Below are 21,248 nucleotides of genomic sequence, written 5' to 3' on the forward strand. Positions count from 1 at the left end.
GGCAGAATGAGATAAAACTGATTTAACCTGGGGCATGAAGCAGGTTTAAAACCAACACTGATGAGTAAGAAATGTTAAATACTGAAATGCAAGTAATACTGAGAGGTTGTAAAAATTATAATCAGTCCTATATCATACATCAGGGTGCTCTTGCACCTTGGACAACTCACTTAAATTTTTTGAGTCCTCTTTGTTTTCAACTGGTAAAGTTAGGGGACTGAGCTGGATGAAAGGCAGTCAGATCTAATTAATACCCTTTCACCTCTTCTTGCCAACTAAATGGACTTGAGCAAGTCACTGAACTTTTCCAAGCCTGGTCTCTTCCTCTGTTAAAAAACAGTTCCAAGAGTACCCACCTCATAAGGTTGTTAAGACACTGAAATAATACCACGCTTGTAAAATGCTAGGCACAATTGCTCAAAAATATAATATAAAAACTTTGTCATTGGTTTAAATGTATAGAGCTGAAAATGTTCTTTCTTTTCTAAAATGTCATAAGTATTTTTTTAAATGGATAATAGGGTTTAGATAGTAGGATTATGTATAGTTCTACTTTTTAAAACTTTCCAAACTTTCATTACTATAACTTAGACCTACAATATAATCAATTCATAAGTAACATAATGTATAATAGTAACTTTTTAAATTAATGCAGGCAATTAAAAATAAAATACAACCACTATCCTTTTCAGATGGTTAATATCTTGTTTGCTGAAGGTTTTGCTGGAAATCATGAATTCTTTCTAGTATCTATATTTCTGTGTCCAAAAATTTTACACTTGTATGATTTAATAATATTATGTGATACCAAAATGTTATAAAGTTAGGGGTTTTTAATTGATTACTGTTGAAAACATGGCTGGGTGTGGTGGCTCACACCTGTAATCCCAGCACTTTGGGAGACTAAGGTGGGTGGATCACCTGAGGTCGGGAGTTCAAGACCAGCCTGGCCAACATAATGAAACCCTGTCTCTACTAAGAATACAAAAAATTAGCTGGGCGTAGTGATGGGTGCCTGTAATCCCAGCTACTTGAGAGGCCAAGGCAGGAGGATTGCTTGAACCTGGGAGGTGGAGGTTGCAGTGAGCCAAGGTCATTCCACTGCACTCTAGCCTGAGTAACAGAGCAAGACTCTGTCAAGAAAAAAAGAAAAGAAAGAAAACTTATTATTCTGTATCAAAGACCTGAGAGAGAGGTGAACAGACAAAATATGGCATAGCAATGTAAGTAACATCACCAAACAGAACCAATCATTCTAGTTTGAGTTCGTTCAAGTAGCTATTCATGTTTCTAAACAAATTATCTAGGTATTATTATAAGAAAAAAATATATAAATATTTAATAAAAAATGAAAAAAATCTGTGTATGACATATGGTCTTTTATATCAAGTAGTATTTATTAATCTGCAACAAATAGATTAATAAATTGGACTTGAACCCTATAATCAGTGCTCTTAAATTCCAAGGAAATCTAGTCTTTTACCTAATTAGACATTTTCTGTAGTGTACCTATAATCTCCAAGAAAAAAAAAACTAATAGAATTTCAAGATATTGGGAAATACACACACACATATATATAATTTAGTTTTTTATATATATATTATTTATATATAAATATATATAATATATATAAATATAGATATATGTAATTTTATATATATATAATTTAGTCCATATTAGTAAGCTATTTAAATAAAAAAGATGTACACTTAGTATACTTGAAAATAGAACTTGGAATATAAATCAACTCTGTATAATTTATAGGCATATCTGATGCCCAGAAATAATCCCATAATATATTAAGACTTTGCTTTTGATTAGCTAAGTGACTCACAATACCTTGTAGAGAGTGGTCATTACTCGAGAGGCTGCTGATTTTTTTTTTTTTTTAGTGGCTTCATCATGTTTTTTCACAAATGGCCTTTTACTGGAGTATAAGACCTGGAAAGCCCCACTAGAATTAAAAACAAAACAAAACAAAAAAACTGTTAAACCCTGAAGAGTTTCACCACTGGTAGAGCATCTATGGGGAGGTGGATAAGAGAGAAGTCCCAGTGACAACGTTTGAGTGGCCTTCTCTTAAACCCTGTTGGACATGATTGGCATATTTTGCTGACCCAATCACTAACTCCTCAAATTTTCTTTAATACAAAGAACACTTACCACTTAATGGTAAGCACTATTTTAGCATTAACTATTTAAAACTAAAAACATAAGATATTTATGTCACTCGAAGTGATACCAATCTAATTTGTCCTGATATACCATAATTGCTTTCACCAAAGGACAGAAACCAACTGATTTTAGAAAAGTCACTCAGAAAAATATTTAGCCAAGTAGGCCAAAGAATTATCTTCTTTTCCTAGCATGCTTTGAAGATTGGAATTTTACACTAAATTCTAATGACAAAGCTATGCTTCTCAAAACAAACAAACAAACAAAACAAAACAAAAACATGAAACAAAAACTTTTGCACAAAAAGTTTAGAAAAATAATAAGAAAAAGAAAAGGAAAATCTTCTAAAATTCCAAACCCCAAAATAACTGCTACTGACATTTTCCTTCATACCCTTTAGATTTATTTTTCTGTGCATATTTTCTTTCCTATGGCTCCTAAAAATGGCCCTCCCCTGTCGAAAGTGTTCAAAGATCCTCTCTCAAATCCATCCCATCTTCTGCCTCTTCTTGAGAACTCATTTCTTTATGCCTGAGTCCATCTCCAAAACACAAAATGATCTCTCCCTGGTCTTTCCAAATCATGGTTTCCTTTGACGTGAAAAGAATAAAATCCTAAAATAGAGGAGAATTTAGGAAACCATGCAAAGATATATGGAACATTTTTGGCCAGGCTAAAGCCTGAAACATCTTGGATAGATGTAATTTTCAGAAAGGATCCTATAGTATCTCTCCACAGTCTATCCTGTTGTCTAAAACACTGTCAGGGCTAGAAATTCTTGCTGGTGTTTAACCTAAACTCTTTTCCATCTCTGATTTCTTGTGCTTTCCCTTATAAGCTCAGAATCCCTTTGATCCTCAGAGAAAGTGACAGCTTTAATTTTTTTTTATTTCAATTGTTAAAGTATTCTCTTGTGTTTGTTTTGAAATCTTTTGGTGTGGGTGTTTCCTTAGGCACGAAGGCTAGAGAGGAATCCCACTGGAGTGCACTCAGCAACTGACCGTTTTCTCTTGGCCAGAGTTCTTGGGGGCCAAGGAGCACTAAGGAGGCACAATGCTGATAAACTGTAGGAAACCCTTCTCTGCAGTCAGCTGCCTCCGGACTCAGTGATCCCAGGATTTGTGACACAACTACCCTGTAGTAAAACTCTAAGTTGACTAGAATTCTCATGTAGAAGTGTGTAATGTTAAATGAAGTAGACTCTGATGAAAGAGAAAACAGGGAAACCCAAGCATTATGCTGGATCCCTGGAGAAACCCTCACATCATTCAGACTAAGGAGACATTCCTGATTTGAAAATACAGAGGCAGGAGAATAACTTGAACCCGGGAGGCAGAGGTTGCGGTGAGCCAAGATCGCGCCATTGCACTCCATCCTGGGGCACAAGAGCAAAACTCCGTGTCAAAAAAAATACAGGGTAGGGGGCCCGGCGCGGTGGCTCAAGCCTGTAATCCCAGCACTTTGGGAGGCCGAGACGGGCGGATCACGAGGTCAGGAGATCGAGACCATCCTGGCTAACACGGTGAAACCTCGTCTCTACTAAAAATACAAAAACTAGCCGGGCGAGGTGCCGGGCGCCTGTAGTCCCAGCTGCTCCGGAGGCTGAGGCAGGAGAATGGCGTAAACCCGGGAGGCGGAGCTTGCAGTGAGCTGAGATCCGGCCACTGCACTCCAGTCCGGGCGACAAAGCGAGACTCCGCCTCAAAAAAAAAAAAAAAAATACAGGGTAGGAACAACTACTACATCTTTTTATCTTTACTCTAACCAAAGTACAGCACCTGGGAGACTTCTAGGATAAAAAAATGCAGTAGTTATTAATACTATAGAATATTACCATTTAGTTGGTAATAAAATATAACTAATATTCTCATATTCCTGCCTGTCCCTCAGCCACTTCACCCAGCAGCAACAATCTTGTGGCCTCGTCACCATCCCCAAGCTTGCAGACTGTACTAGGCCCTCCCTGCCAGGCTGTGAAAGAAGACAGTCACCTCGTTTCATTTGGTGCTAACTTTTTAGCTTTTCTTTAGCCTTAATTAGTTTAAATGACAGCTACTATCTTCTGGACATCTAAGTTCTTTTTACGATCGAACCGTATAAAATTGTCTATCAACCTTTCCTGGTGTACAAACCAGCAATTTCATATGGTTTAAACAAAACATAACTTGGAAAGAGATTTTCTTTTCATAAAACTGACCTTTCTATTTTGTAAATAAGCGTAACTTGACTCCGGCTTTTTCCGGAGGTAAGACCGAAGTGATGAATCTTCCAGTGCGGGTTGCCGCTGCCTCCACCGCCAGTGGCGCCTCCACCTCATGGTCTGTGTTTTACCGCCATCTAGTGTTAGCAAGTGTATATGGTTATGAAAAACAATCCTCAAAACCATTTATTTTCCTCTTTTTTTTAGGCTATAATGTTCAGCTGTTTAAGTGTTAAATGATAACTGCATTTTCCTGCTATTTTCAGTGATTCCTACTGTTTAATAAATGTTTAGAAGCACCTAAGAAGATCTGAGAGTAGTATATGTAAATAACATTGAATCCTTTCCCATGGGCTAATACATGAACCATCTTTGTCTAAAATTTTTCTGTAAAACTACCGGTATTTCTTTCCTAAGGAATATATATTTCTCATGATTCCCCATGTATTTTTGACATTTACTATACTTTTGCTTGGTGGGGCAGAAGAGAAAGAAATGACCTTAATTTTCTAACCAGTGAGCTCTGTGGAAGAAACCTCAGGGACCTTTTTGGTTAGCAAACATTAAGAAGTAAGGACAATTGTAAAAGGAGCATTAAAGCTTTTACTACAGTTCTTAAAGAGTCGGATTCAGGGGAAGTTACGGCTGCCCTGCACAAAGCAAAGATCAATGATATTTTAATTTAGGGGCTTCAGTAAAACGGTTTATAGTTCTCCCCACAGCCTACAGTAACAGATGCTCCCTCTTTGTGCCCTGCAATGAAAGTGAAAGCTTAAAAGACTAACACAGTGATAACAGTGATGACGACACCAAGCGTCAATCAGCGAGGCCCAAGACAACACCCCCTTATAAGATTTGTCTAGAAATGTTATTTACACTCCCGCCAATAAATAGCATACATGTCATACTGTAGAAGATAATAGTTAACACCAAACATAAAATTTATAAAATACTGTTTGTCCTACTGCAAAAAATAAATAAATAAATAAACCCACACCCACAATAAATAATCTAATACTGGCATGCATAGGAAATAACTTCTCTACAAGGTTATTTATTGCAACGGTGTTTGTCAAAAATCAACTTTAAGATAGAAAACCTAAAAGTTGATTGCTAGTGGCCAGGCAACTGAATGTCTGAAGGAGAGACTGGAAGGCAGATTTCTTTTTTCACTTTTTATTTTGAAGTATTTCATATATATAAGAGAATATAGCTGGTAATTATGTAAAATGTAAAGAATAATACTAAAATGGACAGTTTAGGAAATAGAACAATATCAGTATTTTAATGTCCCCTGAATGTCCCTCCCCAGGTTAATCTGTTTCTATTGCCTCTTTTCCGAAATAACAATAATTTTGATTATTATCTCAATCATTAGATAGAGACTTTTTGAAGGGGAGACTTTTTGCTTTGTACTCTTTTGTTTAAATTCTGAAGCATTTCAAGATATAAATTATACAAAAATAAATTTTAAACTAAAAACCAAGACAAAATAATATTAAATTAGATTATTTATTAAATTAGATGTGTATTATAACAGAGGCAAAACTCCTCTACAGAAATTTTTCTTTTCGTGGCTGATGTTTCCTTTCAAATGACCATAGAAAATAAGTTGCCTGCAGCTCTATGCCTATTTACCCAGCTGTCAACTGCAATGAACTTAACTATTATGTATCGGAATAAAACTCTCAGAATTCTGGAGTTAAACATTTTGCCTAGGAAAGGGATCAATTAGCTGGTGCAATGATTTTATCTTAAAGTCTTCATTAGTGTGTTTGATATTCACTTCTTAAAACATAAATTAAGCCTGCATGATTTAATGACGGTGGATCATTTATCCGATTTACTTCTGCATCATTCAAGATTTCATGCCTAATGAAAGACATCGTGGTCTGATGTCAGCAGTTGGCTATTTGAATACTCCATCATAGGCAGCGTGACCTTTCAGAGCCGTGGGTTGTTTATATGAGATAATGAGCCAGGTTTTTCCAGTGACTGAGTTAATCACGGTTGGCTTCTTAGGAAGCAGCATTAACTCCTTTAGGGGAAAATGCTGTACGTCACTGTCCCAAAGTGTACACAGCTCTCCATTGACTTATACAAATGAATGTCAATTTCATAAACAAAAACAACAACAAAACAGTCTGGGACATTTTTGTCTTAGAAAAAAAAAATTAGACTGATTTTAGTCTAGGTCTGTGCCATATGAAAAATTTCTGAAAACAACTCTGGAACCCTTGGAGCAATTAAAAAATTGGACTCTTGAATTACCAATGCTAAGCATTAAGTAAATTTCCCATGTGCATGCCAAGTCATTAAGTCAAAAGTAACGCTGCCATCATGGGCTAATATTGGCTGAATGCTTTCTGTTTGCCAGGCACTGTTCTTGGCACCAAACCTGTCATTCCATATACTCCTCACAATTCTACGAGGTAGGTATCACCATTCCAGTTTTCCAGGTTAGGAAGCTGAGGTACAAAGAGGTTGCATATCTAGTCCAAGTTCACACATTTACTACATAACAGAGCCAGACAGTCTGGGTTGTTACATAATACCTACTCAGACATTTGGAATCTGTGTTTTACATAAACTTAGCACTCTAGCTGTCACCCAAATCACCTATAATCCCGTCTAATATGGATTTGACCCTGGGGAAACTTGCCCATTTCAGGAAAAAGAGAGGAAGGAAGAAGGAGATAAGGCTCTTGGAACCTTCTCCTAGGCTCGCTTCCAGTCCGTTGGCTACTTTCTAGTTCCAAATGGAATTAGAAAAAGTGACTGTTAGAGATAGTGATGCCTATTGGTCCTGCCTTGTCATGTGTGTGGGCATGTTGTGTCTATGTATTCATTTAGTCAACCAATTTTTATTGAGTATCTTCTGTGTGCCAAGCATTGTGCATGTACAGGGCAGTAGCATTTTACAGAGGAAATGCATCGCTGAGAGTTTCTTACAATGCACAATTCAGATAACCTTAACAAAAGAAAGCAATGTCTGCTTACTAGCTAGAGTAGCCATGTAGCAAAGGTAGAAAAACAGTTTAAAATTTACTTCACTTGCCAACTTAAAATTATGGAATTCTTAATCAATTTTTGAAGAGATTCGGGAGTAGGGAATTTTTTTATCCCTAAAGTGAGATTTATTAGCATTTTGTATTATACTATTTGAAATGTGCATAAAATGCAATCATGTTATCTGTATATCGCCTGGAATATTGTCTTGGTGACTAAGGAACCCAGAAATACTGTGAAAACTGCTGCTACTGTCACCATATTCATAGACAACAGGGAGAGATTTCTGGAAAATCCCTGCAGTCTGGCCTCTCTGGATTTCATGTGGATACCTACAAACTTCACTAAGTGTTGGAAGATTCTTTAGTGGTATATGAAACTAAGTTTCAAACAATATCAAGTTTTCTCTTAACAAACCATTTTCAAGTGTATTTAAAATGGCCTTAGTTCAAGAAGTTTCAAGAATCCTTTCTTGTTGTAGGTCTTGGCCAGTCTGCGAACTGTACGAAACAACTTTGCTGCATTAACTAATTTGCAAGATCGAGCACCTAGCAAGTAAGATATCCTTTTTCCCCCTCTTTTTGCTGAACTTTTATATAAGTTTTCTCAACTTGATTGAACCCAAGGCAATATGTTAGACTTCTCTGTGTTGTTGCCACGTTGTCTAACCGTGTATACTAAGTCATATGATGTCCTGTTAATTTTCTATAAATACTTTGTGGTGATGGTTCTAATATCAGAAATGAAGCAGTATGACAAATAAATATGGTGATTCCATCTGTCAGAAATCACCTGGCATGATCAGTCCTCCCCAGTTATTTACACTCAGGGTAACTTTATAGTTTTGGCTTACTTCATAAATTAACCGTGGGTGAATAATCTCATCACACCTTAAGATGAGCTGAAAGTCATCCTCTCAAGACAACGATGATTTGGAGAAGCGCCATCTCATAGCAAAGACCTTTGATTCTCCTGCTCTTACTGACTTTCAGATCAGCAACATTCATGGAGCAATTAATAGAATTGTGGTTTATATGACAACAGGGAAAGCATTTGAAAGATGGGAAATGATTATCATTTCAGGTTCTTGATAAACGCAAAAAAACTCTAAACAGATAAAAGTAATTTTTCAATATTAAATGGAAAACTGGTTTGCTGTTATTTCAATGTCCATTTTTTTAAAAAAATCTGTTATTAATAAGAAATAAGATATTAAAATACCAACTTCAAATAATTTTCCAGAAGGAAAAAAACATTTAAATCAATATTAAGAGGATAGTGAATATAAGTATATTATAACTTTTTTTTTTTTTTTTAAATGGAGTCTTGCTCTGTCGCCCAGGCTGGAGTGCACTGGCGTGATCTTGGCTCACTGCAAGCTCCACCTCCTGGGTTCACGGCATTCTTCTGCCTCAGCCTCCCGAGTACCTGGGACTACAGGTGCCCACCACCACACCAGGCTCATTTTTTTGTATTTTTAGTAGAGGCGAGGTTTCACCGGGTTAGCCAGGATGGTCTCGATATCCTGACCTTGTGATCCTCCCGCCTCGGCCTCCTAAAGTGCTGGGATTACAGGCATGAGAGCCACAGCGCCCGGACGGAACTACAACTTATCCAAGTGTATAACATTTCATAGTAGTTAGTACTTCTTAAAAACAATGAAAAATCTGAACTTTCCGTTTCATAATAATAAAATTGACCTCCCAAATTCACAGTTTTTATTATCAAAAATAGCTCTGGTCATTATTCAAGTACTTGTGATAGAAAAAAGTTTTTAAAATTCAATATAAATGTAACAATGCAAGTTATTGGAATGGAACCCATTAGATTCTGTTTTTCCAGATAATGAATTTTCGCAGTCCTATTCTCTCAGCCCAAACACTTCTCATCTTCTTCTTCCTCTCCTCATCTACTGGGCTAATTGTCATTCATTCTTTGGGTTGCAGCTTAAATAAAATTCCTTTTGGAGCACTGCCCCTGACAATACCCAGCATAGACACACTCACAAGCCCTAATCAAAGTGACGTGCCTTTCCATCTCTGTCTGGTTGTACCTCGTACTTGATTCCTATGTTAGCATGTATCTCTCTGTGCTCCTGTTGCCTGTTTGTCTACTGGGATGCTCCTGAACACTGTCAGTTCCCAGTGAGTAGGAATGTAGTTGGTTCACATTTGTATTCCCTGTGCCTAGCATAATACAGAGTCTTATCAGTCTGCAAAGACCTGTTCACTGAAAGGGTAAAGTAGTAACTCAGCATGTAAAATCTGAGGGCATGCTTTGAGGTACCCGTTTATTACCAATCACATTTTCCATGTAACATGGCCGTACAATATCACACTGACCTCAGCGGCCCCCTTGGGTTTTGGGGATTTGGTAACTTATAAGATCAGTCACCTCCCCCTTAGAAAGTCTCAGCTCTGCGGAAGAAATGAAGTTACTGGTTGTCACTCCCAAACTTTTTAGTCTTGAATTTTACCCAGGAAACTGGGATTTTTGTCTTCAAAAGGTGAACAAGAAACTCTGTTTATGCTTCCTTTATATATAGTCACCTGGGTACCAGCATTTAAATCTGTGGCAGGCAAATGGTTGATCAGTCAGGCTCCAGAGATGATCTGAGGCCTGTTTCTCTGCAAGACAGAAGTTTTCAGCTGTCATACAGGGACAGAATAGATTGAAATGGAAAGGAGGAGCTAGAAGAAAACAGAAAATCATAACTTAAGTCTGAACTTCCTCTCTGCCTTGACAATGCCCAGGGTGACACCTAACCAAACAGTATTATCTGGCAGACTCTAAGTAAAGGCCACTGTGGTCTTCCTTTTGGTCAATGCAAATTTGTGCCTCCATTACTGATTCAAACCAAATCGGCTTCTTTGCATATCAGAATAGTAGGATTCAATCTATACACGGCTAAACTCAATTCTGTTCAGTGAGAACAAAGTGCTGTAACTCTGCCTCATCACATGATGACCCTGGAGGAATCAGAACTTTCCCTGCTAGGCACTCACAGAGCCGCTAGAACGTTTCCAAGCTCATCCTTGCATTTTGTGGAAGACGTGCTGCTTTGCACAAGCCACCTTTTTTTTTTTTTTTTTTTTGAGACGGAGTCTCTTCACTCTGTCACCCAGGCTGGAGTGCAGTGGCATGATATTGGCTCACTGCAAGCTCTGCCTCCCGGGTTCACGCCATTTTCCTGCCTCAGGCTCCAGAGTAACTGGGACCACAGGCGCCCACAACCACGCCTGGCTAATTTTTTTTATTTTTAGTAGTGACGGGGTTTCACCGTGTTAGCCAGGATGGTCTCGATCTCCTGACCTTGTGATTCGCCCACCTCGGCCTCCCAAAGTGCTGAGATTACAGGCGTGAGCCACTGCACCTGGCCCACACATTGCTGACTTGTTAACACACTACTGGTTCCTGTCACCTTGGGTTTTTTGCTTTTGTTTTGCCTTTAAGATTTTTTATTCCACAAGTGAGTTCTGGCTCATTTGTCATTAAAGGAGATATCGATGCAACCCTGTATCAAAGGATTAATATTTTCTGCTTGCCATTACCTGTTCAGATATCAAGTTCTTGTGCGCCAGTTAATTGTAGGATTGATAGTAAAAGGAGATAATCAGTAACAAGTCAACCATTTGGTTTTCCAAAACTGTAGAGTAGTGTAAAAATATTCATTTCATACCATTCCCAAACAAAATCAATGGTTTCTAAATTTTCACAGAGCAAGAATTAAAAAGGAATATTCAGGATATCGATTATTTGAATGATAAACTCTTAGCAAGAAGGTAACAGGTAACACCCTGTTCTGCATAGCAAGATCCCGTCTCTTAAAAAAAAAAAAAGTTTAATTAGCCAAGCATGGTGACATGCACCTGTAGTCCCAGCTACTTGAGAGGCTGAGGTGGTAGGGGGACTCACTAGAGCTCAGGAGTTCAAGGCTGCAATGAGCTATGATCACACCAGTGCAGTCCAGTCTGGGCAACAGAGTGAGACCCTGTCTCAAAAAAAATTTTTTTTAATTTTAAAAAGAAGAAGGTAATTACTGGTATATAGACCAGAGCTATTTCAGAGCAGTTGCTTAAAATATTAACCTTTTGGTTTATCGAGTTTAAATTCTCCCTATTTTTCCCCTAACCATTTTATTTTATAATTTAAAAAACTAAAATAATTCAGAAGTAAAATTTGGTACATTTTCAATCAAACACAAAATTTTAATCACAAACTGATACCAATAAACTTAAGAGCAATGACAGGGAGCCAGAGGCTGAGTGGAACTAGTGAGAATTTACAAAATCCCAGGCTGCTTTCCCCAAGTTTCCTCCACCCTGCTAAGAGATTCATCATCTCAGCAAGGCATATTTGAAGAGCCTGATGCCATCAGCACATATGTGAGGCTGTGCATGCAGGTTCCACAAAAACACCTAAACCTAAGGCAACAAAGCAGAGCATAGGCCCTAGGATCACATTCATTTAGTTCAAATCTCAACTTTGTTACTTAAAACTAGTTCTTCAAATTCTCAAAGTTTTGGTTTTCTCATTGGTAAAATGAGAACAATGAAACTTACTTCCTTAAGGCTTATCATGAGGATTAAATGAGATAATTCATTTAAAGTGCTTATTTTGCAATGTCTGATCCACAGGAAGTGTTTATTAAGTGTTAGCCATTGGTAGAGGCAATATATATATATAATTATTATATACCTAATATATATGTATCAAACATCTTTGAATGTATCTAAAAGTTTTTTAAATCATTATATTTTAAAAGCTGTCAATTACAAGTAATAACTTTGTAAAGTTATATTTCAAAAATGTTGATGGATACTTTATAAATGATATTCTTTTCAACATAATTTATTAAGCACTGACTGAATACTGGATGCATTGTGCTAGGCTCTGTAGGGAATATAAGCTAATCAGACAGCATGCTTTTTTTTTTAACTTCAAGGGGTTTATAGTCATTTTGTGGAACTTGGCAAACATCTGAAAACTTAGAGAATACAAGATAGAATTTATTTAAGTACCTCTGGCTTAGAGTATTTCTAAAGCCTCTACTGTATCTATTTGGACAAGCCATTAATATACCACTCTAACAAAGATATCAGAAATATAAGAATATAAGAAAGGAAATACAAGGAAACAGAAAGGAAAAAGTTCAAATAGCTTCTCTAATTATAAGATAGTTTACAGTAAGTCATTCACTTCTAATAATGTACAGGCAATCATGAGAATATATGCCAACAATAAAAATTTCTTAACCCTGTATTAGGGAAAGCAGTTATAAATTGACTGCTTTTTCAAATTTGGAGTCTGTACGCCCTGGCTTCAGTCAATAAAATCAGTAAGAATTTCCTCTTTTCTCATGTCCCAGTGACACTTACATCAGCTTTATTTACCCCAAGTCAATCACTGTGAGATTTTACTGTTTTCTTTTTGGACATGTGTGATCTGAGCCATAATACAAAGAACGCCTAGGGACTTGTCTGGCTGGTCTGAAAGAAATCATTTGCATGTCCAAACTTAAAAATAATTCTTTAAAGTAAAAGGCTATATCTGAAATGACTCAGAGAGTGATCAAATCAACAAGCCCCACATATTTACCGCTTTGTATTTTTCTGTCTTTGTCAGAAGATCACCCATGTGCAACCAACCATCCATCAACAAAGCCACCATAACAGGTAAGAAAGATCTGGAGCTTATTCATGTGTCTAGGAAGAAACCATTTCTGCCAAAAGTCAATATAACACCAACACCAATTTCATGCTGCAATTTGAAAATGTTAAAGAAATAAATTCTTTCTTCTCTACATTAGCATTTCTATCATTGATCTCACAAATTGTCTAAGCTGTTATTTGGAAAATTTTTACTGGTTTACATTTTTTTACTGATGTACATTATTTTTAACCATTTAACTATGTGCTTATATTCATTTGAGCATTGCGCTGGGCATTTGTATTTTGAGACATGGTGTTACTTTCAAGTTGCTTCCCATTCTGGTTCCACACATGTGTTATTAGCATGATATAATATGTCATCATTTAGTTTAATAAGAGTGAAGGCATAAATAAAAGGAGTAACATGTTGGTTCATCAATATCCCACTTGTGTGTAGGAAGGAACATTGTTCTAGTAGTCCAATAAAGAACTGAGAGAGCTGAGAAGAAACTCAGTCTGGGAGGGGAGAGAAGTTAATATACAATACAGAAAAAAGTTCAATGAGATCAAAACACAGGGATCTATAAATGTTTGGGAAAGAAAAATAGGAGGAAAGGTGAGAGAAGTCAAGTGCATAAAAATAAAATTATCTCAATTCCTATTAGTCTGTTTTAGGCACAGGACTTGACCCCAACTGAACCAAAAACAGAATGCATGATCTCATTTTGCTGAACCTGAAACCAAATTGAACTCTTTTGACTATTTCTTGAAACCCCAATTGATTCATTAAAATAATTGCCTGGAAAAGAAAACCTATGTTTTCTGAAATTGTTACCAGAAGAAAATTAGCATATTCTCCAAACTAAAACAATTCTTCTTTGGATTCAAGTGTCTTCCTTTAGCTCCAACCCATAATGTGCTAAGGAGCTCTTATTAAGTTATTAGTGAGTACACTTTGGTTGAAATTTAACTGTATCTTGTCCAGATGTCTGTTTCTGTTTGTAGACACCACGTTAGAGTTGATTCTGGTGTCATTGTTAATGTCATCTTTTCTGAATGTCATCAAGTGGAACTTATATTTCAATGAATGTTAAATTATTGATTCTCTTCTTCGTGTTTCTCTTGCAAAATATTTTTGGTGATGACTTCCAATTATCATTTTATAGTACATATATGGTTAACCAGTTTTGTTCTTGATATTGATCAAGAAATGAACAATAGGGCCAGGAGTGGTGGCTCACGCTTGTAATCCCAGCACTTTGGGAGGCTGAGGTGGGTGGATCACTTGAGGCCAACAGTTTAAGACCAGCCTGGCCAACATGGCGAAACCCCATCTCTACTAAAAATACAAAGCTTAGCATAATGGTGAGCACCTGTAATCCAAGCTACTTGGGAGTCTGAGGCAGGAGAATCGCTTGAACCCAGGAGGCAGAGGTTGCAGTGAGCCGAGATTGTGCCACTGCACTCCAGCCTGGGCAACAGAGTAAGACTGTATCAAAAAAAAAAAAAAAGAGAAAGAGAGATGGGCAATAACAATTCCTGTATGCTAAAATAAATACTTTGAGTAACTGATTTTTTCTGCCAAAATTCAAATTCAATATAAATGAGGCTAAACCGAGTTGGCGGTGTGGACCTGGATCCCACTGTTTCTATGCACTTTCCTATGTTGAGGTATGGACAAGGCTACATTTATGAACCTGTACCTGGGGCCTCTACTGAGAGAAGCCACATGGAAGCTGGTCTTCACACTGCTTCAGGCACTAGATCTGACTCCTATCAAGAGGGACTACCCTCAACCTCCAATTTTGTAATAAGCAAGAACTGACATAGATGTTTGGGCAGAATGCAGTGCTATTTTGGTTCCTGGAAGCTTTTTTAGCTTGAGGTCATATATGAGCTGGCCTCACAGGTAGAGCAGCATTCTGTCTCCCAGAAGAGCAGCATCAGGTACCAGTGGAAATTGTTGTATCTGACAACAGATGGTTGGGTGCTCAGTGGTCAGGGCAGCTGCCCAGCTACCCCAGCAGATGCCAGACACAGATTAACAGGAGAGAGTAGCTACACTCAAAGGGCACACACTTGATCTTAAGCATATGTGACAGACCTCACAGAAGCTCCTAGAAAAGTATACATAGTAAGGGGGCCCTGGAACCATACCAGGGGGAATTATGAGTCACAGAAATTAAGAAATTAAGGTGAATATGGCCTCATTCGTACCCTCAAGCTCCTGACCTGAGGCCTAGGATGGGGGGGATACAGAAATACCTTATCTAGAAAGGGAAACCAATTAACTGTTGTTACCACTCAGTGCTGCTGGGCTCCTCACAAAGCACAACTGGAAATGAACTGACTAAAACTGGGAATTCATTTTTCTTGCCCAAACATAGCAAACCAAGGTGGGAACATGGCATAAGGATGAAGGGATGAGGGCAGTAGCAGGGGAAGGTTCCCCTTTCTGAGCCCATTTTGGAAAAAGTGGGCCTTTAAAACCTCAGTACTAGTAATAATAATGATGGTTGAGACTTTGACATTAGTAAGATTTGAGACACTCACAAAAGGCAGTGCTTATGCCTTTCCTCCCTCCGCAACTGACCGCTCAGGCCCCACCCTCTAGGCTCACTCCCCTTGAAGTTGGAACCTGGCTATACCTTGGCAGTAGTCCTGGGAAGGGCAAAGAAGTGTTAAAAAGAGTCATTGAGGCACCCTTAAAATGAATGAGTCCCTGTTGATAGGGGTCAGACCTAGTGCCTGGAGCAGCGTGAGGACCAGTTTCCATGTGGCTTCTGTCACTAGAGGCCCCAGGTACGGGTTCACAAATGTAGGCCCGTCCATCCCTCGACATAGGAATAAGGTCTAGAGTAACAGTATAGCCTAACTAACTGTTAAGTTCCTGGCTCATCCAAAAGGCTGCTAGAGCACACAGCTCCAAGTGCCTCTGGAGGGCAACTCCACAGAACATCATGATATGGTCTCCCTAGAATTGTACCACGTGTTTGCTTTGCCTGCCCAGAACTCAAATCATGCTCTATCATGAGAGCTTTGTGGCCCTGGGCAGGTTGCATACCCTTTCTCTGCTCAGTTTCCCTGGCTATAATATAGTGACACTGCTTCCTACAGTTGTTGTTGGGTTGAATGAGTGAACACACGTGTTGCTCTTAGCATAGTGCCTCACAGAGCCAGCACTTAATACATCTTTTTAAATTCCATTTTGCTGTTATTACTTGGTTTTGTTTCTAGGGCCCACTGTATAGATAGAACTAGGGGTTTCTTCATCAGTTCAGGCTGCCATAACAAAGTACCATAGACTGGGTGGCTTCTAAACAACATAAATTTATTTCTCACAGTTCTGGAGGCTGGAAGTCTGAGATCAGGATGCCAGCACGTTTGGGTTCTGGTGAGAGCCTTCTTCTCAGTTACATCAGTGCTCTTTATAAGGGCACTAGTCTCATTTGTGAGTGTTGAGTGCTCTACCCTCACAACCTGGTCACCTCCCACAGGCCCAGCCTCCAAATATCAACACATAGGGGGTTAGGATATTGAAATGAGTTTTGGGGGCACATGAACATTCAGTTCATAACAAGGGGTAATGGAAAGAATAGGACAAAGACACAAAGGAAGGAAAGGGAACAGTGAGAGAAAGGCAAGCTTGCAGGATCATAAGAGGAAAACTTATGGGTCCTTAAATTGGCCAAAATGGATGCACTTGCTTTGTGCCCATCAAAATGGGGTCTCCCACTGCTCCCAGCACTGTCTCCTTTATTCTCATCACAATTCACAGATGCTGGTGGCTTTGCGATAGAGATGATACACTGTTGTTCAGGATGAATTTCAAAGTCCAAGAACTCACTTTTGAGTCATAGTTGTTTGACGGAGAAATATTAATTCTCTATCACTTTTCTGTAAACCAACTCTAATTTTAAAAAAGAAGAGTTAAGAACTTCAGCTGTCTACCTATGACATACCATGCTTTCTAAGGAGTTGTCCCATAGAATTTACAATACTCTCTTCCTCTTTTCAAGGTTATTACATTTGACATGTATTAAAGCCAGGAGACTTTGATTTTTTTTTTTCTTGAGACAGAGTTTTGTTCTTATCACCCAGGCTGGAGTGCAATGGCGTGATCTGAGTCTCACTGCAACCTCCACCTCCTGAGTTCAAGCAATTCTCCTGCATCAGCCTCCCAACTAGCTGGGATTACAGATGTCCACCACCATGCCCTGCTAACTTTTTGTGTTTTTAGTAGAGATAGGGTGTCACTATATTAGCCAGAATGGTCTTGAACTCCTGACCTCAGGTGATCCACCCACCTCGGCCTCCCAAAATGTTGGGATTACAGGCATGAGCCACTGCACCCAGCCGAGAGTTTGATTTTATAGCATTAGGGTTTTAAAGCAGGTAGGTCACTAACCAGTTTTTATTTCCATATATAGTAGGCAAACATACAGGTCTAAAATGATCTAACAGTTCCTTAAAAGTAAGGCTTTGAAGTGTGCATTTATAAAGAGACTTACTACTAAGTAGCTCTTTTGCTCTTTAGCGTGATATGACAAAGATGATGTGTGTCCTTTGGAGCCTGAATGGGAACCCAGTCTCTCCCTTTTGCTTCATTTCCTCATTTTGGAGATTTGAGTACCTAAAAGTTAGGACTGTTGCAAGAATTCAAGGATATAAAAGTTATATAAAAGGATAGAGTTCAAGTTGGGCATGGTGGCACACGCCTATAATCCGAGCTACTCAGGAGACCAGGGTAGGAGGACTGCTTGAGCTCAGGAATTCAAGACCAGCCTGGGCAATGTAAAGAGACCTTGTCTCCTAAAGAAAAAAAAAATAGAGGCCAGGCATGGTAGCTCATGCCTGTAATCTCAGCACTTTGGGAGGCCGAGGCAGGTGGACCACCAGGTCAGGGGTTCAAGACCAGCCTGGCCGAGATGGTTAAACCCCGTCTCTACTAAAAATACAAGAATTACCCAGGTGCGGTGGCAGGTGCCTGTAATCCCAGCTACTCGGGAGGCTGAGACAGGAAATCCCTTGAACTCTGAGGGCGGAGGTTGGAGTGAGCTGAGATCAGGCCACTGTATTCCAGCCTGGGCGACAGAGTGAGACGCCGTCTCAAAAAAAAAAGGAAAGAAAAGAAAGGACAGAGTTCCGAATGTGATGAGGAACTCACCAAGTGTTTCTTCCTACAACCCTGTCCCATGCCTGACTTTTTTGTTGTTGTTGTTCCTAAATCTCATTTAAAAACTGGTAGAAGAGAGGTAGCAGAGAATATTGGTGTGTCAGCTTCTTTGGTACACTTCATTTATGATTTTGTTTTCACATAGTCATGGCATGACATTTTAGTAATCCTTTTTAATCCTCTAATCCACTTAGAGTAAGGCTCACCTACATATATCCTCAACGTATGGTGCACACCAGAAGTAAAGAGTGCGCTGGAACATGAGAGCGTGGCAAAGAGTCAGAGATGCCCATGCCATACCTGTATTGGGACAGTGATCCCATTTTTGAAGTACAGCCATGTAGCTTGGGGCATAGTCAGTCCTTGCAAGCATTTCATTTTCAAACAATGTTAGCTCAAGGCAAGTGTTCTGCAGCCATCTCATTAAATGTTGCTACATCTTCAGAATACCATTTTCAATGTTTCTGAATTTCCATATTTCCAATATGTTTATTTAATCATCTTCAATTAGAGGATTTTCACACAAGGACACAACTCTAAAGAAACTTATTTAAATATCTTTATTTTAAAGATGAAAAAACTGAGACCTAGTGAGAGAAGGTGCTGCTTAGTGACAAAGCCAGGAATAAACATGTGGTTCATTTTTTGAGTCCATGGTCCTTCTTACACCTTTATAAAGTAAAATAACCCATTAGGTTCAGGTGGCCTTTACACCCACCATGGAAGTATAGGTTTTAGAGAAAGTAAATGAAGTATTAATATTAACTAATGAGTAATAGATGTGGCATTGTATTATTTGTATATGAGCTTGAAAATTTCTCATCCCAACCTCTCACTGGACATGTCTTTATAGTTATAGCTATTTTGATTATCTACTTCTTATACCCCAGAGGCATAGAGACCAGCAGCCTAAGGCAAAGGACTTCTGGCTTTTGACTTTGGAAAATACAAATTCTTCTACAGGAGCGGTGAAACTAGTACAGCTGCCTGCTCTTTACCTGTAGGGGGAGACGCATGATGCAGTGACAAACACAGAAGTGGTTTTAGTCTAGAAGAAAAAAAAAAAGGTCTAAGTCTTCATTCCATTTTGTATTTTTTTACCCTGAAGATTCATGGCTTCATTAAAAACAGTAAGTGCATTCTAAATAGAATTTAGTCAATTGGCAAGTAGAGAATTAAAAAGTAAACTATCCAAATAATGCTAGTCTGTTAAAACACAATGGGAAGAAATTTAATCTTATATGTTTATTGTTCTAAAGCACAAGCAGTTTCTAAGAATTAATAAGGGGGGAAAAACAATAACGATATTTAACTGGGACAATTTTTTTTTGTTATCTGGGCTAATTGCTTAATGCTTTGAGCTTATTGAATGAAAGAATCTGAGCAACTATTTAATGGTGACAATAACAATGCTGGCTACTTAGATCTGCCTTGTAAGTCTGTGTGTGTGTGATAAAAGCAAGTAGTATATATAACTTTTTAAAAAGAAATATAGAGACAGCTAATAGATGGGAGCAAGAACCATTTAAAAAAGGCAAAAAGGATCTACGTGAGAGAAATATGTAAGTCCTCAGGAGATACTGAAGTAAAACATGTGTTGTGTCAGTGTATAGGGAAGACAGGAGACCCAGCCATTGCCAGAGAAGCCACTTCCTCATCAATCACCAGCAGGCAGCAGCTTCATGCTATAGTTCTTTTTTTTCCTTTAATAGAGTAAAGGTTGTGACCACACTTTAATAATTGCAGAAAATATGTGTTCATTAAGCTTTTTAAAAAATGTGATTAAAAAATGCTGATGATACATTATGTTCAATAACTTTAATAAAAAACTTATAAAGCATCTAATACATCCAATGACTGTTGGATGTCCTAAATCTTTTAAGCTAAAGGAGTTTACTTTTACAAAAATCCTCATTGAAAAAGAATCTTCTGGCAAAAACATTGAACTGAAAGATTTGCATAAATGCATGGAGTATGACTATTTATTAGTTAAACTTATGATCGTTTAGTGCAGTAAAAGTCAGTTTTCTTTCTTACAAATTAATTTGTTCTGGCCTTTTATGCTTTTATTTAGATAAGTAGAGCCATACCTATTAATATATAAAAAGATCAGATCTGACACAGTGGCTTTTTGACCAGAGATTGATTGAAGTTAGACTTGGTTTTATGAATAGTGGAAACAAGTGCTATGGCCTAATTGTGAGGGGAAATAATTTAATCGTACTTCTCTTGTCTGAATATCTGATTTGGATGCTTTGTTATAACTTTAATTGAAATAATTAAATGGGGCTGCATATTCATTTAGTCTAGCAAAAAGGTTATGAGTCAAGCCATATATGTTCAAAACCCAGCTTTCCTCTTACTAGTTATCTGATTTTGGTCAATGTACTTAAATTCTCCAAGTTTTGGAGGTATTCTTTATCAGTAAATTCTAACTCAGTGCTTAATATAGTACTTGGTACCCAGAATGTATTCAACAAATGTTACTTATCATTATTGCTATAATATTATTATTATAATTATCTATGTGGTCAGCAGTATTTTCCATGCACCTTATAGATGGCATACATAGACTCTGGAGGTAAAATGTGACTACTGGTTCAAGAAATTTACAAAGTAAGGGAGAAGGAATTATAAATAGTTGAGTACTAGCTAAATGCCATGATTGAAGCCTTTATATTTTTTATTTTAATTAATTAATGAATTAATTTTTAGAAATAGGGCCTCACTCTGTTGCCCAGGCTGGAGTGCAGTGGTACGATCTCGGCTCATTGCAACATCCACCTCCCAGCCTCAAGCAATCCTCCCACCTCAGCCTCCTGAGTAGCTGGAACTACAGGCATGCACCAACATGTGTGCCTAATTTTGTATTTTATTTTTTGTATTTTTTGCAGAGACAGCATTTTGCCATGTTGCCCAGGCTGATCTGGAACTCCTAGGCTCAAGCAATCTGCCAACCTCGGCCTCCCAAAGTGCTGGAATTATAGGTGTGAGCCACAGAGCCCGGACTGAAGCCTCTTTAAATATATATACACA

At 38.1% G+C, this 21,248-nt stretch overlaps 1 protein-coding gene across 6 annotated transcripts in view; it reads left to right on the top strand.

Moving 5' to 3' along the window:
• The window catches only part of PDE4D (phosphodiesterase 4D, cAMP-specific), a 1,579,839-nt gene that overhangs the window by 1,359,425 nt on the left and 199,166 nt on the right, over nucleotides 1-21,248 (top strand). For all 6 annotated transcript variants that reach the window (XM_011942896.1, XM_011942894.1, XM_011942897.1 and 3 more), the window contains 2 exons: nucleotides 7,867-7,940; nucleotides 13,011-13,060. In XM_011942896.1, coding sequence (XP_011798286.1) covers nucleotides 7,867-7,940; nucleotides 13,011-13,060 — 124 coding nt within the window. The remainder of the gene's footprint in view (nucleotides 1-7,866; nucleotides 7,941-13,010; nucleotides 13,061-21,248) is intronic.

This window comes from Colobus angolensis, unplaced genomic scaffold (assembly GCF_000951035.1).
Source record: "Colobus angolensis palliatus isolate OR3802 unplaced genomic scaffold, Cang.pa_1.0 Scaffold212, whole genome shotgun sequence".
Lineage (NCBI taxonomy): Eukaryota > Metazoa > Chordata > Mammalia > Primates > Cercopithecidae > Colobus > Colobus angolensis.